The sequence below is a fragment of the Aphelocoma coerulescens genome, chromosome 14, assembly GCF_041296385.1.
Source record: "Aphelocoma coerulescens isolate FSJ_1873_10779 chromosome 14, UR_Acoe_1.0, whole genome shotgun sequence".
In the NCBI taxonomy this organism is placed as follows: domain Eukaryota; kingdom Metazoa; phylum Chordata; class Aves; order Passeriformes; family Corvidae; genus Aphelocoma; species Aphelocoma coerulescens.
This window is the reverse complement of record NC_091028.1, coordinates 9,252,797-9,278,441: the sequence shown is the minus strand read 5'-3', so window position 1 is coordinate 9,278,441 and position 25,645 is coordinate 9,252,797. Positions and strand designations below refer to the sequence as shown.

At 52.4% G+C, this 25,645-nt stretch overlaps 2 protein-coding genes across 4 annotated transcripts in view; one reads left to right on the top strand and one right to left on the bottom strand.

The window, feature by feature from the left end:
- The window catches only part of SYNGR3 (synaptogyrin 3), an 18,825-nt gene extending 5,676 nt beyond the window's left edge, over positions 1-13,149 (top strand). Inside the window, exons 2-4 of the mRNA XM_069029585.1 lie at positions 2,689-2,929; positions 6,707-6,849; positions 8,714-13,149. Coding sequence (XP_068885686.1) covers positions 2,689-2,929; positions 6,707-6,849; positions 8,714-8,923 — 594 coding nt within the window. The 3' untranslated portion in view covers positions 8,924-13,149. The remainder of the gene's footprint in view (positions 1-2,688; positions 2,930-6,706; positions 6,850-8,713) is intronic.
- On the bottom strand, positions 12,701-25,645 carry ZNF598 (zinc finger protein 598, E3 ubiquitin ligase). Of its 3 annotated transcripts, none has more exons than XM_069029582.1 (13): positions 25,376-25,645; positions 24,060-24,172; positions 22,720-22,849; positions 21,258-21,469; positions 20,300-20,517; positions 19,537-19,654; positions 19,092-19,127; positions 18,347-18,531; positions 17,950-18,022; positions 16,861-17,621; positions 15,737-15,872; positions 14,840-14,984; positions 12,701-14,729 (listed from the first exon to the last, which is right to left on the bottom strand). In XM_069029582.1, the coding sequence occupies exons 1-13, from the start codon at positions 25,613-25,615 to the stop codon at positions 14,382-14,384; spliced, it is 2,715 nt and encodes a 904-aa protein (XP_068885683.1). In that variant the 5' UTR covers positions 25,616-25,645; the 3' UTR covers positions 12,701-14,381. The 3 variants fall into 3 exon arrangements, with proteins under 3 accessions (XP_068885683.1, XP_068885684.1, XP_068885685.1); XM_069029583.1 differs by having other exon boundaries at positions 17,950-18,019; positions 25,376-25,644; XM_069029584.1 differs by lacking the exon at positions 19,092-19,127.

Here is a 25,645-nt window from a genome sequence, read left to right as displayed (position 1 = left end):
CAGTTTCCCTCTGGGGTGGCTGGGGAGAATCCGGTTTTCTCACTGTGTCTTGCATTGGTTCATCCAGGAGGAGCAGAATTTGTTGCTGGTTGCCTTGGGTTGTTCAGCTGGAAAATGGAGTGTCCTGTGCAGGCTCCTTTGCAAATCCTCTGAGATACTGCTCAGGCCCATAAAATCTCGCTCACAGTGGAAAATCTGACCTTGTGTTTTCTCTTTCAAGTCTGATGAGCTGGTTGGGGGTTTGAGCCACTGTGGTTTGTGGAGGTGATTGGGAAGATGCCCTTGTTTTGCATGAACTTTAAAAAACACAGGGTTTTTTTTTTCCTGCCCACATTTATTTCATCTACCCACGTTTTCCTAAAATAAAAGCACTTTTTCATCTATACTTAGAAAGTCAGCACCAAATCTATTCTCATTAAAATGCTTCACCAGCACCAGTGAGTTTTTTAAGAAAAACCATAACATTACAATCCTGGGATGAGGGGGAGAAAACCCATGGAAAGGCATGTTTTGACAGGAATATTCCAGCCAGTGCCAATGTTTTTAGCTCATCTCTCAAATGTGTGCACATGGAATTCCTTGCTACTTTGACCTCCCAAGGAAAAGCTGTGTGTTCCATGTTTTGTACATTGAAATGTGGTTGTGAGGGTCTCATGATGTTAATTGATAAAACATCCTTTTTTAAAAGAAAGCATTGACATCGACAGCCCCAGCAAAGCTGGTGCAGGCACCACATGCCTTTGCTGTGACATCCTTAATTGTATTTTTGGGAGCTCTCCCTCACCCACCAAAGCTCTGGGCTCCCAGCAGGCTCCCAAAAGCATGGAGAAGGTTGTTAATCCTGGGAGAACTGAGTGGAACTTCTCAGAGAAGCTGAGTACAAGTTTGCTGGCCTGCCAGAGAAGTAATCGCCTGAAATCAGAGGTTCTCAATTATTCATGTTTTCCAGAATCACATAATTTCTTCCAGGGCCTGTTTTATAAATGCTGCTGCTATTTCTGATAGTAAATAACAATTTTGCATTATTTATGAAGAGATTTTTACAACTGCTGATGTTACAGCTGCTGCCAAAGCTCTGGGAAAACTATTAGTGCTGTTTGTTGTTGTTTCTTCCTTACACACAGCCCCTCTTGTTGTGAACACGATGATGGTGATGGGGATGATGATGGTGATGATGGTGTTGCTGTGCCATCCCAAGTGCTCCCTGAAGTGCAGCACCAGTGAGGAACAGGGTGCAGGTGCCTCAGGGTGATTTGGGTGGCCACTGAGCTCGTGGCTGGTGCTCAGGGCTGACCTGAGCCAGGGATGGATGTGGGACAGGACCCTAGGCCATGGTTAAATTCCAAGAGGAGGAAGAGGAGAAGGTCTGTCCCAGAGTTATGTTCAAGAGTGCTGGAACCTTGGGGGTGGTTTGCCCACTGTGGGTTCTGCTTCGTTTCCCCTGCTCTGTGACACAGCTTCCCCAGGAGCTGCAGGAGGTGACCCAGGTGACACAGGTGACACAGGTGACAAAGGTGGCTGTGAGAGCCACCAGCTGTGCTTCGTCCTGTGGCTCCTGGGCTGCTGCCCCCATGTCACCTGTCCCTGTCTCGTGCCCATCGTGTCATGCTGTTCCTGCAGGTGCAGCAGGAGCCAATCATGCCCTGTTCCTGTCCCCGGCTGCTCCCAGGAGAGCTGGAGGAGCCTCTTATCTCTGCTGCTGCATCCCTGGCCTCCAGCTGTGTCCCGGGAGGCAGCAGGGATGCGTGCAGGGATGCGGGAGCCAGCAGCCAGGGATGAGATCAGAGGTTCCCAGTGTGAGGGAGATGTGCCTGCACACCCTGCTCCCTTCCCTGCTCATGGCCTCTCCCCGGGCTCTAGTGGAGTGGGATCCAGAGCGGATTGTGCTGCATCCAGTCCCACAGCTTCCCCTCCTGCCTCTGGTGCTGGGAGGTGAGGGAATTCCTTGGGCATTCCCAGGGTGAATGGCATCCACTGAGGCAGGCGCTGCCATCCGGCTCCTTCCCTGCCTGCAGGGATGTGACACCCTGCGGTGCCAGCGTGGGGACCTGGGCAGCCCCAGCAGCCCCTGCCCTTGTGTCCCTCTTGGGCCCAAGCCAGGTCACTGGATAATGGATGCAGGAGCTGCATCCTTCAGGCCCTGCTCAACCAGTGAAGAATCCCCCTGTTGCTCCCAGGGCAGCCTGTGCCCCTGTGCCCGGGTGAGCTGTTCCCATGTCCCCACACATGTCCCCACACATGTCCCGTGTCCCTCCACCACCTGAGCAATCCAGCCCTTCCCTGGCTCAGCTGCTCCGTTATCCCCTGTCCCTACCTTCCTCCCCACTCCACAGGGACATGAGGGGGTTTGTGGGGCACAGCCTGACAGCAGAGAGCAGCACAAGCACAGAGACTCTGCAGGGACCTGCCCCATCTGTTTATTTTTTCCTTCCCCAGCCTGTCTGGAGAACAAGATCCTTAAAATACTCTGCACAGCAAGGCACTGGAAGGCAGGAGGAGGTTCCACCTCGCAGAGGAGGAACACCCAGGTACTGGTTGGAAACACCAACCAAACGAGAGCTGGGATGTGTCTCCCAAATGCCACGTTGCCATGGAGTCGAGGACGGGATTGAATCCAATGACGCTGCTGTTGGAAAACAGAGTTAAATGCAAACAGCAGCGAGTTGTGTTCTCTCCTTCCTCCTGCAGATCTTCTCCATCGTGGTGTTCGGCTCCATCGTGAACGAGTGCTACGTGAACAAGGACAGCCAGCACCCCGAGCTGCTCTGCATCTTCAATGAGAATGAGAGTGCCTGCAGCTATGGCATCGCCGTGGGCATCATCGCCTTCTTCGGCTGCATCTTCTTCTTCGTGGTGGACCTGTACTTCCAGCAGATCAGCAGCGTCAAGGACCGCAAACGGGCTGTGCTGCTGGACCTCGGCTTTTCAGGTACCTCTGCTCTGCTCTGCTCTGCGTGGGTCTGGCTCTTTGAGGTCATTGCTGTGCCCTGCCCCTCCACTCCCAAGTCTTCCCCGCTCCCCCCATGGCCTGACACAACTCGTGTGCCTCAGGTGGGGACAACAGGGCTGGCAGGGGAGGTGTCCCATCCAGCCATGGGCTCAGTGAGCACTGAGGAAGCCCACTGTGTCTGGGGACAGTGGCGTGTCCCACTGCAGCTGAGCTGGGTTTGGTGAGCTGGGTTTGGTGGGGCCATGCACGGAGGTGAGGCTTGGTGGTCACATCTCAGAGCCCACACAGGGCTACATCTCCTGTTCTGGCTTGAGAAAAGCAAAAGTGGTTTCATCAGCTGCCTCGGGTCTGGTTTCACTTTGTGCACGAGTTTGGAGCAGAGCAGAAGCAGCTTCTGTGCAGCTGGGGCTGGGCTGCCCACGGAGCTGCTGTGCCCTCTTGAGCCCTCGACCTGAGGCTCATCCATGCAGACAGGACCAGGCAGGATGCTCCGGGCTGGGAGGGAACATCCTCTGCTCAGCTGTGGGATCTGCCTGGCTCCGTTTGCAGCTGCTGTTCTGCATTCCCAGGCTCTGTTAGCAAAGTCTGAAGGTGATTTATCCAGCACAGACGTCGCTGATGGCTCTCTGTCCCAAATGAAAACATCCATCATCACCTCCCTGCCTTGCCTGTTGTTCAGGCTGTTCTCTCCTCGCTGCAAAGCTCATTTCCATGGTCCTGGAGCACCATCCAGCCCTTGTTAGATAAAATTTACAGCCCCTTCCATGGGGCTCAGTGCCTGAAATCCTCGGATTCAAGCGTAAGGGGGACATCACATCCATCTTCTGGCTGCTGCTGTGTGTCACAGGGCCAGGCCCTGCCTCCCTGCCTCACATCCTGACAGCCCTCTGCTCCCTGCCAGGCACATGGGAGCTGGCACTGCTCTCAAACCCTGCCTCCTTTCTCCTTTGTCCCTGTGATGGATCCACTGAGAGGAGAAATGAGAGACTCATCAGATCCTGGAATGGTTTGGGTTGGAAGGGACCTTAAAGCCCATTCAGTTCCACCTTCCACTAGACCAGGATGCTTCAAGCCCTGTTAAACTCTTCCAGGGATGGGGCAGCCACAGCTTCTCTGGGCAACCTGTTCCAGGGCCTCCCCACCCTCACAGGGAAGAATTTCATCCTAAAATGCCTCTGGAACGTAACTGTGAGGTAACACTGGGGCACAGGTGGGGGGTTCAGGCAGGGCCACCACACTGAAAACAGCATTTACAGCCTTCTCTTCCAGCTGCTCTTCCAGCTGTTCCCGTAGACAGGCGTTTGCTGGAGACCAGGCTGTGATTAGGGTGGTAACACATCTTCCCTGGTGTTTGCACTCTGTTGTCTGCAGATCCTTAAATGATCATTATCTCCTGGCTCCTGCGGTGCTTCCTGGCGCTCTCCTTTTCCCCAGAGTGCTGGAGGGAGTGGAGCTGCTGCTGTGCCTGATCCAGCTGGAGCTGGGGCTGGCACATGCAACCTTACCACCTCACTGCCAGCTCAGCCCTCTTTGAGGGCTTTTAAAATCCGTGTCAGTTCTCCAAACATCAAACCACACCTGGCTTGTGTTTCTGGAGGTGCTCTCCATGCCTGACCCCATCTCCTCCATTGGCAGTGATACCTGCCTTGCCCATGGCACTGGAGGGAATACTGCTGCCCAGAGATCCAGGCAGAGCTGGTCTGGAGGGGAAAGGCTGCTCTCTGCATCACAAAGCCTCCTGGAAGTGCACATGGGTGGCAGCAGGAGCGATCCCAGCCGTTCCTGGCTGGAGATGCTGATGGTTTCAGGATGAGGAAGGTCAGTGCCTCACCGTGCTCAGTGGTGCAGAGGGATTTGGCAGCTGCAGTACCCAGCGCAGCCGTGCTGGGTCCGGGCTGTGCATGATGTCATTTTAACTCCTGACATCCCGTGGGTGCCACCAGGGCTGGGGTGGCACTGGGGACAGAGTGGCAGCAGGGACTCAGTGGCAGTGTCCTGCCAGGGAGGATGAGCTGCGCTGGGTCGAGTGTTATACACAGGAACAGGTTCACCCTCCACAAACCAGTGCCAGTCCCACGTCCCTTGTGCCAGCCCTGTGCCCCAGAGCTTGTCCCTGAGCATCCTGCTGCTCCCACAGTGTGAATTAACCTTTGGGAGCTGCTCTTGTTTCACCTCTGGGATTTCCACTTCCAAACCACGCCCAGTGGGATTCTGAGCAATGGCTGAGGTCCAAATGTAGGGCTTGGATCTGCTTCCCATCCCAGGAAACAGCTGCTGGTAAAGCCCCCTTGTAACAGCAGGGGAACAGGAAAGATCCCTGTCCTTAAAGGGTGACCTTTAAGGAATAAACCCCAGAGGTCTCGTTTAATGCTGTCAACAAGTCATCATCCTAAAGGGAAGTGAAAATACTTGTGCAGAGACTTGGGGGGGTTTGGTGACAGGATTGGCTGTATTTGGTGAAGTGTCTGTAATTTGGAAGAGGAAACCCTGACTGATCTTCCTGCAAGGGCAGCCTCATGGCCAGGCCTGATGGTTGGGAATTCCCAGGCCCAGCTGTGCAGGAGACAAGGAATGTGTCTTAAATTGCAGTTAGGAGCAAATTCGGAATTCAAGGCCTTGAGCCCTGTACCTCCAGCACTGGCTGGGGATGCTCATATGCATTTTTTATTGTATTTAGGGACAACTGGCAAGATAAATGGGAATAAAGGGGAATAAAGGGGAATAAAGGGGAATAAAGGGGAATAAATGGGAATAAAGGAAGGTTCTTCTCTCCCTGCAGTCAGACAGGGACTGGCAGCCTGGCTGATGATCCTTGGGAAGCTGCTGGGCAGCTCAGCATTCCTGACATCCACATGTGCACTGATACCTGGAATCTGAGGCATCAGGAATGATGGAGAGCCTTAAAACAGCATCATGGGAGGGTCCAGGTGTTGTGCAGCTCTCCTTCCCAGTGCTGGAAAACATCCCTGCTGCTGACTCTGTGTGCTCCTGGCTTTTCCTTGACTGTTCCCTGAGCTCCTTGGCACTGGGCAGTGCTGGTGGCTGGAATTAGGGCAGCTGCAGCCGTATCTTGCTCAGCCAGCTTTGCTTCCAGGCAGGAATAATCACCAGTGTGTTTCTGCTCAGTTCCACAGGCCCAGAGGGATTCTCTGCAGGGATGAGCAGAGCTCTCACGTGTCATGGAACCAGAATTACAGAATGGTTTGGGTTAGAAGGGGCATTAAAGCTCATCCAGTGCCACCCTCTGCCCTGGGCAGGGACACCTTCCACTATGCCAGGGTGCTCCAAGCCCTGTCCAGCCTGGCCTTGGACACTCCCAGGGATCCAGGGGCAGCCACAGCTTCTCTGGGCACCCTGTGCCAGGCCCTCCCCACCCTCCCAGGGAAGAATTTCTTCCCAATATCCAATGTAAATCCACCCTCCTTCATTCTCCCTTGTCCTATTATTCAATGCCCTTGTGAAAAGTCCCTCTCCAACATGTCCAGGGAGGATGTGCTGTCCCTGGGGGTCTTTGAGATCGAGTTGAGGTGTAGCTGAGCTGAACTTCAGACAGGCAACACACTTGAGATGACCCCACAAGTTTCCTTCCATCTCTGTTTTTGTACCAGCCTCTTTTAATAAGCTCCTTTGGGGCCATGACTCCCAAAATTCCCGTTCCTGTTGGAAACCTGGGTGGTTTGTGCAGCAGCAAAGGGGGGCCTGCAGCAGGGGAGGTGCTGGGCAGGGGCAGCACTGACCACCTCTGTTTTCCTGCAGGTTTCCTGGCCTTCCTGTGGTTTGTAGCCTTCTGCTTCCTGGCAAACCAGTGGCAGAGGACGACGCTGACCAGGGGGTTCTCGCAGGGCGCCGACGCCGCGCGGGCAGCGATCACCTTCTCCTTCTTCTCCATCATCATCTGGGTGAGCACAGCCCCGGAGCTGAGGGGGCAGAGCAGAAATGAAACCTGCCTGGGGTCAGTGCTGAGCTGAGGGGGAGTCTGGGATTTGGAGAAGTGAATCCTGGTGGGCAGTGAGCAGCTATACTGGGGAAGCCTGCGGGCCCTCCACACGTGGAACTGGTGGTTTCTTACCCAGGAAGCATCAGCTCAGTCCCCTCTCGCTGGGGAATTCCAGGCTTCCCTTTCTCCCAGGGCTGGAAAGTTTTGTTCCCATTGAAAACGTGTCACCAGCCACGAGCTGCCCTGATTTCAGGACCTCGTTAGAGCCCCAGGGCGGCTCGTTGGAGGCAGAGAGTCCCCAGGAGCAGATCTCTGCACTGAGCTGGTTTGTGGGATGGCTGGGGGATTTTGGGAGCTCTCAGGCTCATCAGCTCCCTCCTGGGACAAGCCAAACTGGCCCCTCTGCTGTCCACCTGGAGAAGGGACTTGTAGAAACCCCCTTTGGTCTCATTTTTGGCTCCACATGGGCAGAGGGACTTCAGCCAGGGCTGTGTGAAACCCTGGGGCCCACCTGGACCCCACATGAACTCGGGGGGGCTGTGCCACCCCGGGGGGCTCCCACTCCAGGGGCTGTGTGTGGAGAAGCAGGGATGGCTCTGTGTACCTCCATCCCTCCTGCAGCTTTTCCTGGGCACAGAGCCCCAGGATGTGCACTGATTCCATATTGCCTTAAAAGAACTGGGCAAAAGCCAGTCCGAGGCTTTTCAGCAGCAAGCCTTGCTCCAGTTCCTCCCCAGTTTAACTGCTCCCTGCTTTATGATTATCCAAATAAATCTCTTTTAATCCCAGCTCTTCCCCATGGTCGGCTGCCGCAGGGAAGGGCAGTGGGTGGGATGTTCTCCATCCCATCAGCATCTGCTCCCACCCCGGATGGCCGGGATGGTTGGGAAGCCATCCCTGGCTTCTACGGCATTTTTTAGCCTCCTCAGCCCATCGTTTGCAAACTAATTGAGTTGTTAATGAAGCCTCCTGGAATGAGAGCGAGCATGGGGCCCTCCCGGCTCTGCCGCCCACATTTCCCACCATTTGCAACCTCAATTCCAGCAACCTGGAAAAGGGTGAACGAGTCTTGGCAGAACTGACCTATTTTCCTGGCCTGGCACTCGGCAGCTTTCCTTCCCCACAGCAGATGGGTTTATTGGGGCCAGCAGTGCCAGATCTGCACAGCCAGGGCCCCCCACCCCAGGCAGAGCTCTGGGGGTCACCCTGTCCCACAGAAATGGCTTCTGGAGTGTTTGGGTGGGGTTTGGGGCTGGATTAGCTCTTGGATACAATGGAGTGGGGTGGCAGTTTGCTGGGATGCTGCGATGGGCTCGGTGCTTTGCAGTGACATGGGGGATGTGGGGTCCTGAGGGGACACAGGGTCCTGGAGGACATGGGATCCTGGGGCAGTGCAAGGTCCTGAGGGGATTGTGGGATCCTGGGAGGGCATGAGGTCCTGGGAAGGCATGGGGGCCTGGTGGGATGTGAGGTCCTGAGGGTTTGGGGGATCGTGGGAAGGCATGGGGGCCTGGTGGGATGTGAGGTCCTGAGGGTTTGGGGGATCGTGGGAAGGCAGGGAGGCCTGGTGGGATGTGAGGTCCTGAGGGTTTGGGGGATCGTGGGAAGGCAGGGGGGCCTGGTGGGATGTGAGGTCCTGGGGGTTTGGGGGATCGTGGGAGGACATGAGGTCCTGGGGTGATGTGTGATGCTGGTGAGACACAGGGTCCTGGGGGAACATGGGGTCCTGGGGGGACTGGGGGGGTTATGGGGGTCCCCCTGAGGGACACGGGGTGCTGCGGGGCTGCAGCCCTGCCCTCTCTGAGCCCGTCCCTCGCTCCCTGCAGGTGGTGCTGGCGCTGCGGGCGCTGCAGCGGTACCGCCTGGGCACGGACATGTCCCTGTTCGCTACCGAGCAGTTCGGCACCGACCCCAGCGCGTCCTACCCCGGCTACCCCGGCGGCAGCGGCGTGGAGAGCACGGAGACCTACCAGAGCCCCCCCTTCACCGAGACCTTAGAGCCCAACCCCAAAGGTTACCAAGTGCCAGCGTACTGAGGGGCTGGGGCGGTGCCACCCCTGCCTGGTCCCAAATGTATCCAGTCCCATTTCCTTGCCGTGGCGAGTCAGTGCCGGGTCCCTTTATTAGCTCGTTGTGCAGTGAATTCTGTACAGTGGTATTGGTTCTTGTCTTACCTGTCCCAGGGTTTCTAAAAGCAGTGTTCCCTCTAAGCCAGGAGGAAGGGAGGTTGGTACCACATCACCTACACGTGGGGAAGAGGAGTAAATGCCCTCTCTGAGCTCTGCTGGGAAAGCCCAGGACACCTTTTCCTCTTAGAAAACAGCAGCTGAGGAATTATTATCTCGTTCTTCCAGAGCTAACACAGAATCCATTGAGGGTGGGTGGGCAGTGGGGAGAGCTGGCCCCGTCTGCTCCTGCTGCAGAGCTTCCAGTCCAGGTTCCATGGAAAGTGCCAAATTCACAGGGAAATCAGTGGTGTCTGTGTTACTTTTCTTTGTATATATTTGCTGTACAAAACAAACATCCAAACAGGTGTTTCAAAACTTGGTTTAGAGGCACAGGGGGGGCACAGCAGGCCGGGATTGGGATCAGCATCCAGATTGCTTCTACACTTCAACGAGTTCCGGTTGAGGATTAAAAAATTTGCTGTTTGAAAGTGGAAACCAGTTCAGCAGGAGCTGGTTGCTAACTGGGAATAGCCTGTGATCATCGGGAATGCAGCACTTTGTGGTTCCGTTCCTTCACGGGGGGATTGGGAAGTTTGTAAATTCCTGAGGAGTTTCTGGTTGGCAACGCTGATGTGTCTTCACTGTGGAGAGGTGAGGACCAAGGTGAGGGGCTCAGTCTCAACATCCAAGGCCGTTAGGAGCAATACTGGACTTGTATTTTTATTCTGGGAGCAGCCACCATCTGTCAGCTGCAGCAGAACCCCAGGTGGGGACACGTGTGTCACCCCGCAGTCTGCAGGAATGAGGGATCCAGGCAGGGAACTGGAAAGCCTTCACAGGCCATTAAAGTCCATCCTGTGTGGGCTCATGGCCCCGTGTTTGGAAATGGTGTGGGAAGAGAGTCAGTGAAAAGCATCCAGGAAAGAGGCTCAGGTTGGGGGTTCAACTGCAAAATTCCTGCCTTGTAAAAGAAGGAAATGTGTAAAATCCAGTAGGTCCTTGTCAGCCACGCGCCGGCTTTCCCTGCCCGTGTGGCAGCTGACCCAGGCTGTGTCACTAAGGGCTGAGCAGAGGAGCTGAAACTTGAATTCCCAGCCCCATTGGTGGCAGCTCCATCCCTGGAGACTCCTGGCTCTCTCGGCAATCCAGGGTCCTGCCTTTTCAGTTCACGCCGGCAAAGCCGCTGCTGCCTTCCAACCTCGTGAGGAGCAATAGCCACCACCTGTCCCCTCCCCTGTCACAGGTCCTGGTCGCCATCGCCACAGCTCATTCCTGCTGCTGAGTTGCAGATCAGTGCACTAATTAATGAGCAGCAGATCGATGCACTAATTAAGCAGCCAATCATCCCAAGAGGTCACTGCCGGTGGCGAAGCTCATTCCTTGCCTTGGCTCCAGGTCCTGGCTGTGCCAAGCTCCTCACAGGTGCCTGACCACGGACACCCCAACCCAGTGTGGTATCAGCCTCAATGAATTCCGGCATCTTTGTGGTTTTGTGGAGTCAGTCTTGCTGGGAAAGAAAAAACCCCGAGGATTTTAATACAGGGTACGGTAGAACTGTAGCAATATTTTCCTTAGAGGGAACACTGAAACTTTAGCAGCACAAACAGTACTTGTGTTAATATTTTAGCAAAATTATAATCAATTTAAATGTTTAAATTGATTGTACGTGAGATAATGTTCGTTGGGTACAGTGTATTTTTTCTAACTATAATATAACTGTTCCAGAGTTTCCGTGTAACCGTAAAGAGCTAAAGCTGTGTCTGCCTGCGGGACGTGTCCTGCCCCGTGTGCCCCCCATGCTGAATATTACACGCTCTGAATGTCCCCCCAAGGCCTGCATTGCCTTTCTTTGCCCCCACACGCACATCCCACCACGCTCTGTGCCGGGACTGACCTCTGGAGCAGCAGCAGGAACATGGGGACCACACCGGCACAACTCCTGGTGCTTCCCGAGGGTGGTGGCTGGTTCAGCTTCCCAAAGTCAGTGTTACCTTTTCCTTGCAGGAGGCACCCGCCTGCTCTGCTGGGCAGGGAGGAGGAGGAAGGGTTGGGTGCCTGAGGGGCTTCCTGGCAGCACAGGAGATGTCCTTGATTAAACTGGAGCTGGGAATAACATGTTAACATGTCCGGCCTCATCACTCAACAGGCACCTGGAGGGTGGTGAGCCCTGATCCTCTGCACCCAAAGTGCCAGTCCCAGGCAGAGGAGGGGTGGCAGCCCTGCTGGGGTGGCACTGGGACAGGCAGCTGGGACAGGCAGGAGTCCCACAGCTGGAGCATTTTTCCAGGGAATTGCAATGGGTTTATGTCTGAGGTGGCCGCGCTGAGGCCGTGTCACCAGGCCGGACGAGACAACCTCAAACTCCATGGCCTTGGCAAGAGCCTTCACCCACCTCAGCCTGACTCAACCCCATTCTGGGGTTTGTTGGTGCAGCCCCCCAGCCCCATGGAGCCCTCACCCTGCTGAGTTTAACCCTACTTAGAGGGAGGGTGACACCCGTGCCTGGAATCCTGCCCCAAATCCTTTGGGAGCCCCCTCAGCTGTTGGGTGTCACTGGTGCCCTGCGGTGGCTGTGGCAGCACCTTGGTGTGTCCGTCAGGCAGAGCAGGGTGTGCAGGTGGGGTTGTCACCAAACACACCCCAAGGGGGCCATGGTTGGAGAACCAGAGCCATGGGTGCAGTAACCATGGCGTGCTGGGGCTTCAAGGTATTTGAACATCAGTTTTCATCTTTCTCCTCTTTTTCTCCCAGCTCTGGTACAGCAGCACTTGCCCCCTTGTAACCACCCAGGGCACATCCTAAAAGGATGCCAGGGCTGTCCCAAAACCATGCCAGGGCTCTGCAAATCCCTCCCTTTACATGACATCAGGAACTTGGGATCTCACTGGCTCTTGTGCCATCAGTTCATGCTACAATAAGTGACACCCACAGCACTTCTTTTCTCCTGCCCATCAGTCCCTTACAGGGGTATTTCATACCATCCATCCCAGTGCCAGCCCCCAAAGACGAAGGGCTGGCTCCTGGCTCTGCCTGCTGCCCTCTAACCATGGTCTGTTCCTTAGGAAATCCCATCATTATTCCACGGAATGGGTATTTCTCTCAGTAAAAGCTGCTGTGTATTTTACAGACTCCTCCCAGCCTGTGCTGTCCCCAAGCAGGTGGCTCTGGTGCCCCTCTGGTCCCCCCCTGGTCCCATTCTCAGTTGCATTTTGAACCCTCTGTGTGTCACAAGCCCCTCTTCCCCCCCCCCCCCCCCATGAGGCTCAGAACCAGCCCTCACTGTCTCAACTTGAAACCCCAGTTCAGCTGCCTGGATTTCGTTGCAATACACATTAAAAACCTCAGCTCCTTTAAGAGTTTTAATCTCCAACAGCTCCCACCTGCGGGTTGGGAAGTTCAGTTTCTTTGCAGATACCTCTGTCTGAGCAGACGCTTCCAGGAGTTGCAGTTGTCACTAACCTCTGTGCAGTGTAGTATAAAGTGGACTGTGTATGGAAATAAGTTTAAAATGTTTACAATTTTGTATATATTATATATATAAAAATATCTTTTGAGAGAACAATCTGTGATTCTGTATTTTCAGTGTCTGTGTAACCAACTGCAACTTATTTTCAATAAAGAGCTAAAAATGAACAGAAAAAAAAATTTGGTAATAACTTTATTTAATCAGGTGAGCACAAGGAACAAGGAGACTGCAACATCAGGCCCCAGAGATGCAGCACCTCGAGGGAACTCCCAGCAGCACCTCCTGGGGAACACAGAGCTGCTGATGGAGAAATAACTGAAACCCAAGGGAAGACAGAAGATGCTCCTGCAGGGAAGACACATTTCACTCCCTGAACTTTAAAAACCAAAGGGATGGGAAGAGTTGCTGACTGGAAGTGGTGGGGGCAGCTGGCAGCACCCAGCCCCCTCAGGTGTCCCTGCCTGGGGCCAGGATCAGCTCCAGGATCCCCAGCAAGGCAGGGACTGCCAGGGACTCATGCAGTGTGTGAACCACCATACAGCCAAATCACCCTCCCCAGCCCCTTCTGGGGCAGATCCAACATGGGCAGGTGGTCAGAACAGTCTCAAATATTCAAGAAAAGAAAACCCAAAGCACTTTGCAGCCTGAGAGCAAGCAAAAATAACATGTGTAAGGCAAGGAAGAGTGGCTGTAGGCAGGAGTAGCTCTTGGGTAATACTCTGAGCTCGATTTCATAGAAATGATGCTGTTAGAAAAGCTGTGTTTCATCACTAAAAATTACATAAATTAATTTCAGCTTTATCCCTACACATTAGAAATAACTAAACCTGGAGATGGGAGAGAATCAGACACTGAACTACAGCCATGGGGGACTCCTGGCACTCCATCCCCTCAGAGCTGCTGCTGGAGGAGTCACTTCAGAGGAGGAAGAGATCTCCCTCTTCCTCTGAGGTGGAATTTGGGGAGGCCAAGGAACACGAGCAAAGCTACATCAGCCTGGTGTCACCAAGGGAGGTGCAGGTGTCAGACCACTGTAAACAGATAAATGCACTTAAAGGCACTGCAGAAAACATGGTCAGTGATCAGCAGCATTTAATGTCCCAGGGTGCTGTTGGGAGCTCCCACCAGTAATACATCCAAGTAATTAGAAACATGGCAGTCATTAAATAAAATTCCCATGTGCTTTACAGAGAGTAAAGCCTTAATGCTGTTACTGTACATGCAGGGCTACAAAATCAGTTTCTTGAAAGAACTGTACAGAAAAGGTCAGAGGCAACTTCAAATCTTGCACAGATCAGCCCAATTCTTCAAGCAGCATAATTGACTCTGTTTGCAGAAAGAAAACTCTGCAGCCCAGTGTTTGCAGCTCTCCTGGTCACACACCCCCGTGGGCAGTGCTTTCCTGCACCTTTTACCCCTGACTAGTGTGATCTTCACTGAAATAGCACAAAAAAAAATCAGAATGTTATAAGGGAAGCCACTTCCATTCATTTCAGTGATCCATAAACTTCCTCCACCCCAAAACCAGAAAGAAACCCCCAAACCAGAAGCATATTCCCCTATTGTGTCCCCTGTCATTCTGCAGATCAGAAAGGATTCCCAGCTATTGCATGTTCAGGAGGAAGGAGCCCTGCCTGCCCCCACTGCAGCTCAGCCTAACCCTACCCTGGATTTGGGAGCTCAGACAGTGGGTGGGGACGAGCTCTGGCACATTCCCATGATCCCTTTGCCCAGGAGGGCTTCCCAAGTCACCTGCTCCTCACTGCCTCAGCCGGCACCGGCCCCCAGCCACGCTACTGCCAAACCTCATTCCAAAGTGCACATCCACAGCCAGAGCCTGGGTCGTGGCCCTGGGAAGAGCTAACTGATGATCCTGCTGATTGCCTGGAGCGAGGGGAACTCCTCATCCTCGATATGCAAAGCTTTGTGGGTGACCACGTCCTGCTGGGTCAGCACCTGCCTGCACGTGGGGCAGATGTAGCAGTCGAGGTCGGCGGGGGAGTCTGTCTGCCAAACGTTCTTTTTGTTCTTTTTGGGTTTGTTGGAGCTTTGTTTCTCCTTGATCCGGAAGTCGTTGTGAGCAGAGAGCAGTTCCTGCTGCTTGGCCGTGTCTGGCAGCAACACCAACAACTCCTTGAAAATTTTCTTGAAGTTTTCCCCCAGCAGTTCCCGGCAGCTTTTGTAATACTGAGCTGCAGAGATCAGCCCCTGCAGGGGACAGGGAACGGCAATAATTAAGAGGAAAAAAATATTTATCTATTAAAAATCCCACTGGGATGCAGGCCTCCTAGAAAGGGAGGCTTTGGGAACCCACTCACCTGTCTGAACTGCCCAGAATGAGTTTTAAATTTATTGAACTTGGACTCATCACTCTGAAGAAATTCTTTAATGGATTGTATGAGCTGGATGTTCCTCTGCTGGAAGTTCTCAGGTATCAAGTATGATCCATGACAGGATTTTGGCCTGTGTTGGAAAAGACCAGAAGCGACCCTGACATTGGTTTGTATCACACAAATATGCCCTGGGACATAAATCACAAGGCTGTTCTGGTTTGCAGCTGCACGTCCTTCCTTCATCCAGGTACACATAAGCAGCACACAGCTGTCTTGTCAGGATAATAAAATATGGGATTTCTGTATCAGATTCCAGCTTTACACAAACAGAATGTTTAAAATCCAAGTTTAACATGGTCCTGATGAGCTGCTCTGTGAGCTGGATGCACTCAAAAGACCTGAGCAAAGACCTCACCATGAATAAAACAACAGACAATGCAGGCTCTGTATTAAACTGACACAAAGTTTTCCCTCCCTTTTTCTTACAAACTCCTCTTTCTATCCCAGAAGGGACCAGAGAGCAGCTACTGGAAAGAGCAGTGAAGGTCACCAAGGAGAACATGCCTCAGCACCTTGCTCCTGGGACTCCCACAGAATCGATGGGAAGTACAGGAATATGTTGGAACTGCAGATTTCCAAATAAATCTAGAACAGACCAAGGTCTGAGCAGCCAAAACATTGCAGAGCTCCTCAGACTTGTAACTACACAGGGTTGTTCTATGCAATTCTCCCAAATCCAACCCACAGCACCCTGGGACTTGCCAGTGGGAATCTTCACAGGGCTGGCCCTGCTTAGAGTAACCCCCTGTGCGCTGTTTGAAGCCCCCGTGACACGAGTGAGGTGTGAGGTGCCCCGTGCCCCCTGGCAGGCCCTTGACTCACTCTTTCAGAGCTGTAGTGACGGGTTCAGAGATGGTGGAGGATGGGATGACAGCGAAGCCCGGGGGGGGTTTGCTGACAGGCACCGACAGGCCCGGAGGCGGAGGAGGGTTCTTCAACAGCACCACGGAGTTAAAGCCTGAGGGAAGCAGGGAAGGGGCAGGAATTAGAGACCCACAGACCCCTGGATAAAACCCACACCAGTGCCTGACACACTGCAGAAGCACCAAGAAGAATTTGCAGTGCAGACATCACTATATTGGAGAAAACCTAAAAAAAAATCTTCATGAAGCACTTGAGAGTGGCTGATGTTCCTCTACAGAGAAAGCGCTTTAATTATTCATTTTCTTTTTCAATGGAAAATAATTTTGAAAGCCCACTCCAAGACACAATGAAAAACACTTTTGCATTATTAAAGGGAACACAAATCACTGGAGGAGGCAGCAGGCCTGGCCTGGCCTCTCCCAGCAGGAGCTGCACAAACAGCGGTGCTGGCATCTCCTGACGTGATCCCACTTCCACGAAAACCACTCCAAGTCACGTTTGTTGCTGTCTCTCTGCTTTCACAAGGTCATGGCTAAAAGAACAGCAGGAAACCTCTCCCAGCACAGGAGGAAGTGGCCAAGGAAGTGAAGTGACAAGTGCCAGCAGGGACAGGACACAGCCAGATTCCCTAGCCTGCAGCAGCTTCCAAGGCAGATCTTGGAGCACAACACATAGATGTGTCAGCCCTGGGGACAGGGAAAAACCAGCTCTTCATCCAGGAGCAAACACCTCCAGCTGTGGGGCAGAGGTGATTCCCAGAGGACATTCCAGGCCTCCTGTGACACCCAGGCTGCCTTTACCTCCAGAGCCCAACTGGCACCTGGTGGCAGAACCTCACACAAGAGCCAGAATGAGTTTATGCAACACATCCATGTGTTCTCTGGGCTCTCTACAAACCAAGCTGGCTGTGCCCAGCAGTGTTTCCTCATCCCTGAAGTGTCCAATGCCAGGTGGGACAGGCCTTGGAGCAACCTAGGGTAGTACAGGGTGTCCCTGCCCACGGCAAGGAGTGGAATGAGATGATCTTTAAGATCCCTCCCACCCAAACCATTCCATGACTCTGTGACTCATTCCATGTTTACCTGGTGGCGGGGGCATCCTGGCTGATCCTGAGCTCCCAAGAGCTGGGAAGTCTTCCTGAGGTAAAGGGCATTTGTTAGTCACTGGGGGCTTTTTAAGGCCAGGGGGCTCTTTGGGTGTACCACAGCCAGCTGATGGTTTATCCGAGTGCCCGTTGACGACAGCTGTGGCTCTGTCAGGGCCGTGAGCAGCAGGGAACGCCTTGGATGGCTGCTCTGCTTCCGAGGGCTTTTCTGCTGCTGGCCTGGGGAATGATGTCTCCTGGGATGGGCGTGGGGATGATGAGCTCTGCTTCTCAACCCCCGTCTTCTTCTTCTTGCCCACTTTCGTAAAAGTTTGTGAGGTAGAAGCTGCCAGCAAGGACGAGACGTCAAACATGGTCGGGGCGTTCCGGATCTCTTGGGTGGTCAGGCCACCACCGCCATCCTCGTCATCCGACTCACAGAGTTTATTGCTCTTCTTACTTCCTTTGGAGGTGTTCAAGGATGGTTTTTTGGCTGGCTGGTTGACACAGGGGCTGCTCATGGCTTTGACCACGTTTTTACTGGAACCATTGCTCCATGCAGATGTGATGTGAGTTACTGTCTTATTGGTGGGCTTCACTTTGGACACCAGAGCTGGGAAATCCTCCTCCTGGAAGGCTGCTTTCCTGGCTGTCGCTGTGTACATCAGAGACATCCCTGATGAGATGCTGGGAGCTGCAGAGGAGGACAAGCTTGGGAAATCTTCTTCTTTAAGCTTAACCAGTGCTGGCTGGACAGAGCTGTGGGGAAGGGAGAGGGTTTGAGTTAATGAGGCAGCACAACCCCAAGGGACAGCACAAACCCACAACTCTCCACTCTTCCTCAAACTGTCACTTCGGGTGGCACAACAGGAGTTTTACTTGATGATCCTCTAGGGTCTCTTCTAGCTGAGGATATTCTGTGATTCTAAAGACCAGCCAGAAGCTGGCTCGAGGCAGGAAGGGATGGGGCAGGGGAAGCCTTGGAGTGATCAAATGATCTGGAAAATTATTTTCCCCCAGAAATGCAGAACACATCAATCAGCTTCTAAATGTACTTTGTCCCTGCTGCAGCCCTGTGCAGACTCACCCTTGGAGAGGTCCTGCTGCAGAGCCGATTGCTGGAAAGTCGCCCTGGCTGAGCACTCCGTTAGCAGCTGCTTCTTTTGGAACAGGGACAGAAAAAGCAAAGACATGTTTTCAACCCAAACACATTCATTCCAGAGCAGGGGCTATCAATGACCATGACAGCAGCACTACCAAGGCCTATTTTCAGCAGCTGATGATGTCATTAACCAACATTCCAGAAGAACAATTTCAATCCATGCATCACTATTTCCTTCAATTAACCGTGCTCCCCATTATGTCATGGTATACAGGAAACTCATGATACTTTAAATGAGTAAAACATGGGTAAGGCAGAACTTTCTGAGGGAACCTTCCAGAAACTGAGATGCCCTGCAGTGCAGGACCTGTCCAACACTCACCTGTGACATCGTTTGAAGACTTTGGCACACGTTTGGAGCCGAGCACATCGGGATCCCTCAAATCCTCCTTTCTCCCCCTGCTGCTGTTGCCTTCCTCTTTGTCCTCCACCCTCTTCTTCTCTTCCTGCCGTTTGGCTGCCACAGATGCCCTGACTGCTGCTGCAACATCCCTGTCTTCTTCTTCCCTGCAGGACAGGGAAGACTCCCTTGGTCAAACAGGAAGGCTCACGGAGCAGCTGCCTCACTCCAGTCTCAGCTCTGTGGTGCCAGCTCTGGTAACATCCCTGATCTCGTGCTGCCACCTGCTGAGAAGCCTAAACCAGCCCCACCACTCCAATCCACCCCAGCCAGGCAACATTCCCCCTTGGATTCCCAAGTTCCATGTGTGGGAATAACAATCCAGGCCAGAAGAAACCGGGGTGAACTGGGAGAGACAGCACCGTGGATGCAGGGGGCACCTGTCTCTCCCGTTCATTTCCAAAGATATGGAATCATTCTTGGAGGCCACAGGAACTCTTTGAGACATAGCTGGGCATGAACTCTCAACACATGCATGATCCACATGCGACACCAACAGAGGAGTGTTTTGGGATGGACTTTTTTCCCCAGTGGAATCACCAGTAATGAACCAGCTGCCCATCCAGCAAGAAAAAGAAGAAAATAAGATGTGCAGGATGTAAAAAGCACTCAGGTCTGGTGTGGATGAAGAGACATAGAAATGCAAAGTTTCATTTCAATACTTAACCCTCTTCCAAAGCACTCAGTCTGGCCACACAGAGATCTGTTAGTTCAACGAAACAGGTCCTTAGAACAGGAACATCATGATTACCCAGACCAAAAACTCCATTAAACCTGCACAGACTTGTCACCTACTTCAGAAAATCCTGTTTAGAGAAGTTTGCATAAAAACAGCTGCTGGAATTCATTTAGGGTTCTGAGTTTATTTAACCCACAAGTTGAGGGTTACATTGTTTGCTTCCTGAGCTGAAACCGCACACAAAATAATTCCATGATGATCAAGCACATAGCCCAGACATGGGCTCGGACTGGAAGCTCTCAGATAAGGATTCACCATGGAGGTCTCCAAATTTTGTACCACTTCCTTCCTCCTAATCCACCAAAATACTGTGAACTGGCAAGGAAAAGCCAACACTAAATGGGAATAAAACTCCCAACGTTGTGCCACTCACCTCTTGTACCTCCAGCTGCCTCTCCTGTTCTGCTGGTTTCCTCGGCTGCTCAACCTGCTTGCCCTCCCTTGCCTGTTGAACCTGTCAACCTCTTCATAGTCTTCTGCACCTACAACACCTAAACAGGAGGGAGGAATGATGACTCTGTTATTTCTCTACTGTGGGCATCACACTGTGCCTGAAAAATGCAAAAATATACTGGTACAAATAAACTATTTTCATTTCTTTCTGATGACCAAGTCAGCAGTTCTCGTAAAATTACGTGTCCTCATTAAACTCACACAATCCTACACAAAAATCCTACAACAATTCCGGTAGGAAGGGATGTCCGGATATCACCTGCTCCAGCCCTTTACTCAAAGCAAGGCCAGCTCTAAAACTATATCAGAGGGCTTTGTCTGGGCAAGTTCTGGTTATCTTCAACCTCTACAACCTCTCAGGTTGAAGAAGCCTTCTCAACCTCTACAAGCTCTTGGTGCTGTTCCAGGGCTTGTCTACCTTCTTTGGGAAGAATTTTTTCATGGCTATGAAATATTCACCAGACGTTCTTGAAAAGTCTTAGAGAATAAGAGCCATAGAATGGTTTGGGTGGGAGGGATCTTAAAAGACATCTCGTTCCTGAGCAGGGATACCTTCCACTAGACCAGGCTGCTCCAAGCCCTGTTCAACTTTGGGCACTTCCAGGGATGGAGCAGCCTCCCCACCCCCCAGGAAGTCCCTCCCTAACCCTGGGGTGCCTGTCAGTGCCCCCAGCCCAGCCCACCTTCGGTCCTGCGCGGGTGCCGGGGGGTGTAGGTGAACTGCAGGTCGATGTGGCGGTTCTGGCGCGCCTCGGCCCGGCTCTTGCTGTGGCAGGCGCTCTTGTGGGCCTTGTAGTCGATCTCGGTGCGGAAGGCGTGCGTGAACTGCTCCGAGCTGCAGCGGCCCTCCTCGCACAGGAAGTGCTTCTCGCGGAAGTGCTCCCGCAGGTATTCGTAATCACTGCGAGCAGAGAACACAGAGCTGACCCTTCCCACGGTACCACACAGCCACTCGTACGAGGGCAAGTGAGGACAAGCCCTGGTGGTTGGTTGGTCCTAATCCCCAGGGATGTTTTCCAGCTGACACAGTTTCTGTATGGCCAATGCGTGATCCAGGTCTTAAACTAAACCCACAGATGCTCAGCACATCCAGCTGGGCACACGACAAAAAAGTTACTCCTATTCCCTTTGCACATGAACTTTGGAGCGTTAGAATCAAGGAATCACAGGATTAAGGTTGGAAAAGACCTTTAAGACCATCCACCAGCACCACCACCATGTTCACCACTAAGTACCACATCCACATGGTTTTAAACACTTTCAGGGATGGTGACTCCACCATTTCCCTGAGTAACCTCCTCTAATGCTTGACAGCCCTTTCCATGAAGGGATTTTTCCCAATACCTGGGAATCTAAAACTCCCCTGGTGCAACTTAAGAACATTTCCTCTCATCCAGTCCACCATTAAAAGTAACACACCAGACAGCTGCTGTCAGGCTGCAAAATGTAACTTTTAATAAAGAAAATTTTAAAGCATGAACTAGACTATTCTGGCTATTTGTTTGAGGAATTGCAGCCAACCTGCTGCCATTCCTCCACTCTGCCTTCAAACACTATTATCCCCTACATTCAAAGCAAACCCAAGCAATTTTCCTTCAAAACTTAAGCTAGAGAAAGGACTCATATCAATAATCTCCTTGCCTGTAGTACTCCTGAGCTCCCTCAGAGTCACAGAAGTGACAGAAGTAGTGATCCCTCCGCAGGTGTTTCAGTAACTCGTCGTTGTCCAGGTACCGCTCGTCGCAGAACTTGCAGAGGGGGTGGCCCCGGTGGGAGGTGTCATCGGGATCCCCGTGGATCCGGTGCCGGGCCAGGTCCTTCCGGGAATACCATTTCCTTTCGTAGGTGAAGATCTGGAGAGACAGATATTGTATTCATAGATTTGTATTTCTAGATTTGTATTGTTTCTTATGGACACAGAACTAAACGGAACAAGTCAGCTTGTGTCCAATGTCTCCATTTGTAGGGGTGGAAGACTTGCTTCAAAAAGATGCACTTTGACCACCAACACCTAGAATTTTTGGTGGACAGGAAATAAAATTCAAGTGATGGATTCAAATTCAATCTAACTTGCATTTCTCTGAACACTGGAAATGGATTTAATTCACTTTTTCCCCTTTGGAATCTTTTTATACTGTAACAAGTTTAAATTATAATCTCTGGGGTAGAAAAATCCTAACTGTATTTATCAACAAACAGTATTTTGCATTCTCGAATTTAAAAACCCCAAGTGAGCTGTTTTACTTTCCTCACACAGGAACCACCCCAAACAGCTGCACACAGAGGATCCACTTCAGTGAACAAATGGTGTATCATAAGCCAACTCTCTGTCCCCACTACCACGTGAGCTATTTTGGTACAAGGGTTCTGGAGATGCCTAAAGGATTGACCCAGACTTAAGAACAGAATATCCTTTATTTCTGGCCTAGACAAAGACTGGGAAATTGCTCTGGGAAAAGGTTTGTTTGGCTTTGCCATGGACTGAAACTTCCCCACGTTTAAGAGCTTCTTCTCAGTGGCTACAAGTAACATGGAACTTCTTTCTTTGAAATTAAAATCTCTACAATATTCTGAAATTAAAAAGCAAGTTTTAATATTGTTTGTGAGAGAAAATGACAAACAAGTTCCCTTGGTGCTGGCTTCGTACACTGAGCATGAAGCACCTCACCAGAGCTCAAAGGACACCACAAACCAAAGAAGGTCCTGCCCTCCCTCCCCACTTCCCTTCAATCAGCTCCAGAGATTCCAAGACCACAGGAAAGACTCAACTCAGTTCCCAGACTTATTAGGGTTCATTCAGGTCAACCTGCTCACTCCTGGATCCCATCCCTTTTGGCAGTGAACTCCAGTTCACCTGGCACGAACCAACTGTGGCACCACCACCATGGGGTTTAATTTAAAATCTGGAGAACCTCCAGGCCCTCTTCATTAATCAGTTTATGGAAGGAGAAAGGCTTAAAATAAAGCAATTGGCCTCACTGCAGGAAGAGGAAACCTAAATAAATCCTTGCTGTTCTGCCTTCCCATCTTTCCCAGGAACTCCTGGAAGTCATGGAGGAAAACCCCCCTCCTTCCCACACATCCAAGCAGAGGCCCAGCTCACCTTTAAGTGTTTAACACAGAGTTTGCAGCAGAAGAGCTCGTGCTGCTTCCTCATGTGCTGTTCCAGATCTGCAAAGGTGTTGAAGGGCTTACAATGCGGGCACAAGGAGCATTCGTGCTGCAGCAGCTTCCTAAGGGATGAGAAGAGTCCCAAAAATGATCCAATTCCCTCTCAGCACCCTGATACCTTCAGCAAGACGCAAATGTTCCATCCCTAGGAAAAGGCTCCAGCTCTATGGCTCCCCCTGCAATCTGTAGTGTGGGTTGTGACCTGCTTATTCCAAGAATTCTGCTGTATGGCAGGAATGGGATGGAACCACATTACACCAAGGTCCCAACTGCTGGGGAAGAGCTGAGCAGCCACAGAGTAGGAACTACACTGTCACTACAAAGCTGAGTAAACTGAAACAAACCCATCCGCTATTGGAGATTCAGCTGATTCCTGCAACATTCACATCCAATTCCATTACACTTTCCAATGTTAGAAACTGAGGAATACAGTGGGGAGAGATAAAGAATTGTATGAGGAAAGGAGGGGAAAAAACCCACCCCAAAATCCCACCCCACAATGGTTCCCAAGAAGAGCTGAGCACTGGTCTCACTGTAAGACTCCCACTCCCTCATTTCCATAAATATCAAGCCATGCAAAACTGTAAATGTACCAAAGTTACACTCTCAGCCCAAATCAGGGTGAATATAATGCCCAATTCTCCAAGGAAAAGGTTCCACTGCCTGCATGGCTTCATCTTTTCCATTCCTCCTTCCATTATCTCAAACCCTCCCAATTAAGATTGTTATGAAAAATATTTGTAGAACACTGTGCTGATGCCACGTTTTCATTCTGCACTGGTTTTTTTACTTCACCTTTTTTCTGTCCCATTCAGAATTAAGATCTTTGTGTGAAGACAATGCTACTCTTCATGCAATACTTGGCACAACTGGGTTTGGTTAGTCCTTACTCAGCACAGCAGTAATTACAATTGTAACAGTAATTAAGTCTTTATCACTTTCCACAGCAGCCATGCAAGGAATAGAGAGGCTTTCAGCAGGTTTGCTGCTGATAAAGATGCCAAAAATGCCTTTTATTGACAGAGCAAAGCTTGTGTGTTGTGTTGGTGAATCCAACACTGCAGCCTCGAGGAGCTGCTGAGTGTTCAATGTCACTGCCCTGCTCCAGCCTGTCACCTTGCCAAAAACACCTGCACGGCAGGTGACTCACATCCCAGCTCCTCAAATCCCAAGAAACCACACCACCCTGCCCTCCCACAGCAGCACTTCCTGCCACGTCCCGTGCGTCACCACGTGCTCAGGGAGACATTCCAGGAAGGAGCCAGGGCTCACCTGTACAGTGCATAAACCTCTGCATCCATGAAATAAATGTCATATTTCTTCTCATGCTGCAGCTGGTGCAGGGCTATGGAGGAGAAGGACGGGAGCTTCCGCCCGAACACCACCTGTGGGACACAGCACCGGGATCAGCGGGAGCCGGAGCTGTTCCCCAGCACAAACTCTGGGAGCTCCCCACGCCCACAGAGCTTTGTGCCAGCCCCAGCTGTCACACCCCCGGGCACTCTCCCCTGCTGTCAGCAAAGCCACAGGACATCTTATCAACCTGCCAGGGAAACGTGGATTGGCCTAGCCAGGCCTTTGGAGTTTGAACGAGATTAGGAAACGTTTCTGGTCTGTTTTGCGCCCACAGCTGTTCCCAGAGTAAATATCCTCAACCAACACAACCCCTTCCACAGCCAATGCCTGGCAGGAGCCCTGCCCTCGGCTCCTCCCCATCTCCTGGAGGATCACACGGCAACCTGGAGTCTCCAAGTGACAAGTGACTCAATACCTAAGAGTCTGGCAGGGAAACCACTGTTTCTTCTTTCCTTAACTCCCAGGAAAGCGAGGAGCAAAACACGCAACACTTCCTAAGTTGCTTGTACCACATATCCTTCTCAGGGAATTTCCTTGTTCCCAGCTGCTCCCGCTGGGCTCTGAGCACTGCAGCTGTTTAAGGTGTTACAGGAGCCACCTACCACTGCCTGCTCCAGCACATTCCCAGCCTGGGAATTACTGGGGTAGCAGCAATATTTAGGGCACAGCTGGAGTTACCAGCCCCAGCCCAGAAAGGCTGAGACATAAATACAGTAAAGAATTTCAGTTCTTACAGCAAAAGCTACATTGTAAATCCAGAAACAGATTCTCAGAGAAGCTGTGGCTGCCCCTGGACCCCTGGAAGTGTCCAAGGCCAGGCTGGACGGGGCCTGGCGCAGCCTGAGATAGTGGAAGGTGTCCCTGCCCATGGCAGGGGGTGGCACCGGATGGGCTTTAAGGTCCTTCCATTGCAAACCATTCCAGGATTTTATGAGTCCATGATCCCTCCTAAGAGCAGATGCCTCCCGAAGCAGGGAGCAAAGGCTCTGTGCTGCCAGAGCGAGCCCTGCTGACTTTAAACCATAAACATTCACTCCAAACTCCATTTTCTTCACATTTCGTTTCCTACTCGCCCGGGCGGCGGCGGCACCCCCGGGAGCGGGGCAGAGGGCGGATAACCCGGGCTGTCCGTCCCCGCCGGTTCCACTCAGCACGTTCCCCGACCACCCCGCGCCCGAGCGCTGCCCCGCCCGGCCCGAGGCCCCCCCCCCAGCTCCCGGGCCCGGCCTCACCTGCCGCAGCTCCTCCCGGCACACGGCGCAGTACCGGACGCCGCAGAGCGCCCGCATCCGCACGGAGCAGCGGTAGCAGATCGGGTGCTCGCAGCGGCCCAGGGCCACCACGTCCAGCTCCCCGCAGCACAGCACGCACGGCCCCTCCGCCGGGCCCGGCCCCGCGCCGGCCATGGCGGCCTCGGCCCCACGCCGCCCCGCCCGCACCACTGAGCACGGGCTAGAGCGCCGCCCCACCATAGAGACGCGCGCTCACATAGCGCTCATTGG

Bases quoted from the DNA above. Each gene is read 5' to 3' on its own strand.
- ZNF598 (XM_069029582.1), bottom strand. From the start codon at position 25,615: ATGGTGGGGCGGCGCTCTAGCCCGTGCTCAGTGGTGCGGGCGGGGCGG. The intron at 24,173-25,375 runs GTGAGGCCGGGC...TGTGTCCCACAG, and splicing joins GCCGGGAGGAGCTGCGGCAG to GTGGTGTTCGGGCGGAAGCT. The intron at 19,655-20,299 runs GTGGGCTGGGCT...CCTCCTGTTTAG, and splicing joins GCACCCGCGCAGGACCGAAG to GTGTTGTAGGTGCAGAAGAC.